Here is a 6,418-nt window from a genome sequence, read left to right on the forward strand (position 1 = left end):
CATAAACTCTGCTAAACACTCTGAAAGAAAAGAATGATTTAGATCATACAAAATCTAATAAACTTCGTCTCCTGAAGAAAAGATAGTAGTATATAGAGCTGTAATACCTGTTCATTAATGACCTTTTTCCTACTGGAATTAAATCATTTTTGTAAAGAAACGTATAATGTGTGAGCTGTGAGTGAGATAATAGATCAACAAATCGTGTTTATAAGGCAAAAAAAAAAAAAAAAAAAAAAAAAGAAAGAAAGAAAAAGAAAAAGGATTTCATCAATTGTTTCTAAATTATTGAGCAAACATTTAGAAAATATCCAGGTCACTAATTATTGTCCGGAAACAGCAATTCCATGAACATTATAAGGACCAATTAGCAATATCTCCTACAAAAGCGGAAAGGGGCTCCAAAAGAAATAAATGTCCCTATATAAATACCAACAATATACACTCATTCAACACCACATCCAAAGTAAAGCACAACAAAGACTCTCTTATTCTCTTTTCTCAAATATTTTTTTTTCCGACCAATCAGTCAAATATGCTGAGCCTCGCACACAACGCTTTGAGCGCCGTTGGGTCTGCAGTTGCAGACGCAGAAGCCGCAGCAGAAAAAGTCGCTGGAGCAGCGGTTGCAGCGCCAGTTTTGGTGGCAGAGAAAGCAGTCGAGGCAATCGCAGACATATTCACGTGGCCGGACAAGAAGATTCTCAACCTCATTTACTCCACTCATGTTCACAAGCACGACGATAATTTCGACGAGGAATCCATGTTTGTCATCGTCGAAAGCATCATCAAACGGTCTTACCAGATCGTGGACAACCTCGTTCAGGTTTTTTTTTTATTTATTTTAACTTTTGTTATGTTCTTACATGAGCATGAATTAATAGTGAGAAGAAGTTTTCTTAGTGGAAATTACAACAATTTTGAACATGTGTGTCCAATATGCGCGTCATTCCTCTATAAATTACATACAATATAAATAACGTTTCCACATTGAAAATTTGTAGATAAATTAATTTATTGATGTCATATCTTTTTTGGCGTTATTTCTCAGGGGACTAATGTTCACGCGGAAATCAACCTTGGCGATAAGCAGCCCAAAACTGGATTCGTTTCGCCGTTGTGCACACTCAAGTCTATTTGCGGCGAGGTCCGTAAATCTTTTTTACATAATTTATTTATAATACAAATTTTCAAATAGGAGAAAATATAGATTCCTAGAGTGTTATAGAACAGTATTCAAACTTGTAATTATTTTTCTCATTTTCTTTAAATTGCAAAGTCAATTCTAATTATTTCTGTTATTGAGGTTCAGATTTTAATGTTCCTAGTTTATAGTGAAATGATCATTTAAGCGGTTGAGTGTTTAAATATTGTAAGAATATTTTAATCTGAATAATGATTACTTGTCTAAGAATTGTGAAATGCTGGTTATTTCTCAAAGGACATAAGTTTCAAATTGTTAGCTTAGCATAGTGTGCCCTTTGGCAATTATATCTAATAATTCACTATTTTCTTTTTTTAATTATTGAAATATCAGCTGTCCTGCAAGCCGCTTGGCGATGAATTCGTTCACAAGTCCACAGTGGAAATACTGACGAAGCTCTCGGAGTTCTCGTGGGACTCGAAAGCAGTGTTGGCTCTTGCGGCTTTTTGCTTGGACTACGGCGATTTCTGGCTCATCGCTCAATCCCTAAACAAGCCCGACCAGTTCACCAAATCCCTTGCGGTGCTCAGGCGCGTAACGATCCTCCTGAACCCGGTGGACCTTCAAAAGCGCCAAAAAGCCGTGGTCGAGCTCAACGGCTTGATTAAGGCCACGTTTGAAGCGGTCGAGCTTCTCTTCGAGCTCGATAGGCTCACCGGTCATGACCCGAAGGATGTCCCGGCTATTTCCGAGGTCTTGGACCACATTCCGGTCGATGTGTATTGGATCATAAGTAGCGTCGTCGCTTGCTCGACCAAGATCAACATACTCACAAGTGAAGAGTGAGTGTCATAATTATTTCAAAAAAAATTTTAATTTTATAATTTCTTCTCAAAAGGGCTAGTGATATAATAATTGCAAGAAAATATATATATTTCAGGGACAAGCCTTACAGTCTAGCAGGCTATGCTCAAAAAATTCACTACATCCTTAACAAGCTCAAGACTCAGCTCATTATCTGCAAAAAGCAAGTTGGTACGTCCGATTTTACATTGAGTACGTATTACATCAGTATATGCATATATATAAATTTTCTTACATGTGTTTCATCATTAATATAGAGGAGGTTGAGCTCTACAAAAAGATCCGGAAACTATTTCAAACCCCGACCGAGATCCTCGAGATTGTTAAGGCCCTAGTTTTTCCCAACCAAACCGTGTACCCGATCTTTGACGGTTTTACGCGCACAACGGTAATGACATACGTGGTATTTAATTTTTCAGTAATATTCAAACATAGAAAGTATCATGAGATTCTATTTAAAAAATAATAATAATTTGTGAGATGAGTAAGCGATGGATTCATTAGGGTTTCTCTGATTGGATATTTGTTGGACAACTGGCAGGTGACCATTGAAGTCTTGAGGAAGAAGAACGTTTACCTGTTCTTCTCGAGCCTCGACATAACTGACGACGACATAAACATTCTCCGGCCAGTTTTCGAAGAGACGAAGAAGAACAAGCAATACACCATTCTGTGGATCCCCATCGTTAAAGATTGGACCGAAGAACTGAAGGCAAAATTTGAGATTCTTTGCTCAAAGATGCCGTGGTATGTTGTTCAGACCTTCTCGCCGATTTTGGGCGTCAAGTTCATCATGGACGAGTGGAACTACAAGGGCAAGCCTATTGTAGTCCACTTGAACCCTCAAGGGAAAGTGGAAGTCCCCAATGTTCTTGACCTCATTAGGGCTTGGGGAATCAAGGCTTTCCCTTTCACCAAGGCCGTCGAGGATGTTATTTGTCATGAGAAGAACTGGATCGATAATATCGTCAGAGGCATCGACGCAATAATCCCAACTTGGGTACGAAAATCTGTCAATGACTTAATTAATGCGTCAAATATTGTATAGGATAACAACTTTTTCCCTAGTTAACCTTTACTTAATTTAGGACTTTTGTATTGAACCTTTTCAAAACATCGATTATATTTTCTATAATTGAAAATGTCAAATAAAAAAAATAGGTCCAAGAAGCTTTTATTAGATCAAATAAATTTTAGGATATTACGTTTTCAAGAATGAACTATACACTAGTAGGGTCATCTTGCAAAATAACGTTTTTCAATAATTCCAGATCAAGGAGGATAAGTACATCTTCTTCTATGGAGGCACAGACAACGACTGGGTCCAAACTTTTGCAAAGAAAGTTGCTTCTCTAGCCAACGAGTCGATCTTCAAGGAAGCGAATATCTCAATTGAGATTTTCCACGTCGGAATATCTCCGAAGGGAAATCTGGACACAGTGAACAAATTCTGGGCCGGAATCGAGAGCTTGTTCCTGACAAAAGTCCACAAAGATATCGACATAATCCGGGAAGAGATCCAGAAGCTTCTCGGGTACAAGAATGAGAGCGGATGGGTCTTGCTAACCAAAGGCTCGACCGTTATCTTTTCCAGTCACGGTCTCCCAGCCCTAAAGGTCGTTGAGGATGTCGAAAAGTGGAGGGTTTCGGTGAAGGAGCACGGGTTCGAGATCGCGATTTTGGACTATCTCAACCAAATTACTAAAACAGTGCACTATTGCTCTCGCTTTGATATCCCAGGCGCTGCTGGGAAGGTTCCTGAAGTCCTGGGGTGCCCCGAGTGCCCTAGAATCATGGAGACTTTCGTCACTTACAAGTGTTGCCACGTCGACGCTCCGTGATCTAGTTCACCATCGCGGACGACGGCTATTATGAATAAGTTGGCATTTGATGAGCCACAATATAAATAATGCTGAGCGAAGTTTTTGTGTGTCATGCTTTTTGAATTTGGAGTTTTGATGTATGTAATAAATGTGTGACCTTAAAACACCTTGGTGTCCATGTAGTAACGTAAAGGTCGCATTTGAATATGTTGCTGTGCTTTGAATGCATAAATGGGATTATATCTTAAAGCCAATTTCGCATGATTTTTTGGGTCAATTTTAATGATGAATAAACTATTTATAAAAAATAACGGAAAAGATTAATAATAAAATAAAATAATATTACATCCTCCAATATAATTTTGGTGATATATTACTATCGTTTAACTAAAATTTTGAGTTGATCCATATTAAGGCTATTAAGTGACGTGGATATTTCCTGCTATCTTACTGGTGTATTTTGGTTTAGTAGTGTGTCCTGCGTGGCACCTTATTTCTACTGTTAAAGGCTCAAGTATATAAGCCTGACTCTCTCTGTATTTTGGTCCAATTCAGTTCTTTGAATCCAAACACTTCTTTCGTTCTCTCTCAAACTTCAGTATGGTATCAGAGCCCCAATTCCGGTTTCGGAAGAATTGAAGATCGATCATGGCGACCACATCGACGACTTCAATGGAGGACACAGCTGGATCTACAACAGCAAGAGCGACTCCGATTGTTTTCAACAATTCAATCGGAATGAAGCTTGATCTCAACAACTTTCTGATATGGAGGAAACAGGTTCTCTCTACTGTTAGAGGACACGATTTACAAGATTTTCTCTTAGGCACCGGTGAAATTCCGGCGAAGTTTGCTGAACTTGGAGATGAAGAACTGATGACGATAAATCCGGCTTTTCGTCTATGGGAGAGGCAAGATCAACTGTTGGTCTCGTGGCTCCTCTCTTCCATGACCGAAGCAATTCTATCTCGAATGGTGAGTTGCGACACAGCGGCTCAGATTTGGAAAACTCTGGAGGTGTATTTCGCTCAGCAGATCAGAGCGAAAGTTTCTCAGTTCAAAACTCAGCTGAGGAACACGAAGAAGATTGACATTACAATGAACGATTACCTGTTGAAAATTAGGAATCTCGTAGATCTGCTTCTTCTGGTTGGGGAAACCTTCACGGCGAAAGATCATGTGGAAGCTATCTGTGAAGGATTGCCAGAAGAATACGAAAATCTCATTATCTCCTCACTCACCAGGACTGAAGAGTTCACCGTTGATCAGATTGAAGCGCTTCTCCTCTCTCAAGAAGCTCGAATTGAGAAGAAGAATGCTGACCTAGATCTGTCTCACCAAAAGAATTCTTCGTCTCTGTCTGCTCACTACACAGTCATGAACTCCAACAATGAACGACGAGGAGGGAGTTCAGGAAGCTATCACAGTCAGAGACAACACTTCAGTGGCGGCGGAGGTCAGTCCTACAATGGCGGCTATCAAAATTACAATCACAGCAATTTCAGAGGTGCTGGATTCAGTCGCGGCTCGAATCGTGGTCGTGGTCGTGGTTTCACACCGCGTGGTTTTCAATCCAATAGACCTCAGTGCCAAGTGTGTGGAAAGCTAGGTCATCTGGCTCTTGGATGCTTCTACAGATTCGATGAATCGTTCAAAGGTCCAAATCAACTGCAAAATACCGGACGTCAGGGCCAATCGTCTGGTGCTGTTCAAGGAAACGTTGCTCAGACCACTGTCATGCCTCAGGACGTTCAAAGTCAGAGTTGGTACAGTCAAGATCAGTCGTGGTACACTCCGGATTCTGACTGGTATCCAGACTCAGGGGCTACAAATCATGTGACATCGGAGCTGCAGAATTTGGATCTAAAGTCTGAATATCACGGCTCAGAACAGCTCCATGTTGGTGATGGTAAGGGATTACTGATTAAACATATTGGTCAATCATCTTTTCAATCGCCTTTTTCCAGTCATAAGTTGAACCTTAAATCCTTACTTCATGTCCCTAAAATTACAAAAAATCTCATGAGTGTCTCCAAATTCTGCCTTGATAATAATGTGTTTTTTGAATTCCATTCCTCTCGTTGTTGTGTCAAGGATCAGATTTCCAGGACTACTCTTTTGGAGGGAGTGCTTAGGGATGGCTTGTACGTGTTTGACAAGGATCAAGTGTGTCTAGACTCTCAGCCTAAGTCTAGTAATCAGGTCTCAGAGTTGTGTTCAAAGTCTCTGTCAAATTGTAGTACTTTTATTTCTGCGTGTGTTCCAAAATCTGAGATATTCCAACTTTGGCACAATAGACTTGGACATCCATCCTGTAAGATTGTTCAAAGTGTTTTGTCTCAGTGCAAAATTCCTGTTTCATTGAATAAATCTGAAATGGACACATGTTCTGCTTGTTGCTATGGCAAGTTACATAAATTTCCCTTCCCAGCTTCTGAGACTGTGTATACCTCTCCCTTTGAACTTGTAGTCACTGATTTATGGGGACCATCTCCTATTCAATCTCGGAATGGATTCAGATACTACATTACCTTTGTAGATGCTTTCACTAAATACATTTGGATATATATGCTCAAACATAAGTCAG

At 39.9% G+C, this 6,418-nt stretch overlaps 1 protein-coding gene across 1 annotated transcript; it reads left to right on the forward strand.

Moving 5' to 3' along the window:
- The first annotated feature begins 457 nt into the window (after window positions 1–457).
- On the forward strand, window positions 458–4,117 carry LOC149393301 (protein SIEVE ELEMENT OCCLUSION B-like). The gene is made up of 7 exons (XM_089616890.1): window positions 458–826; window positions 1,052–1,147; window positions 1,538–1,986; window positions 2,085–2,179; window positions 2,266–2,396; window positions 2,550–3,008; window positions 3,280–4,117. The coding sequence occupies exons 1-7, from the start codon at window positions 536–538 to the stop codon at window positions 3,847–3,849; spliced, it is 2,091 nt and encodes a 696-aa protein (XP_089473016.1). The 5' UTR covers window positions 458–535; the 3' UTR covers window positions 3,850–4,117.
- Window positions 4,118–6,418: the final 2,301 nt, after the last annotated feature.

This window comes from Urtica dioica, chromosome 6 (assembly GCF_054948205.1).
Source record: "Urtica dioica subsp. dioica isolate 48M chromosome 6, U.dioica_male_clone48M_v1_H2, whole genome shotgun sequence".
NCBI lineage: Eukaryota > Viridiplantae > Streptophyta > Magnoliopsida > Rosales > Urticaceae > Urtica > Urtica dioica.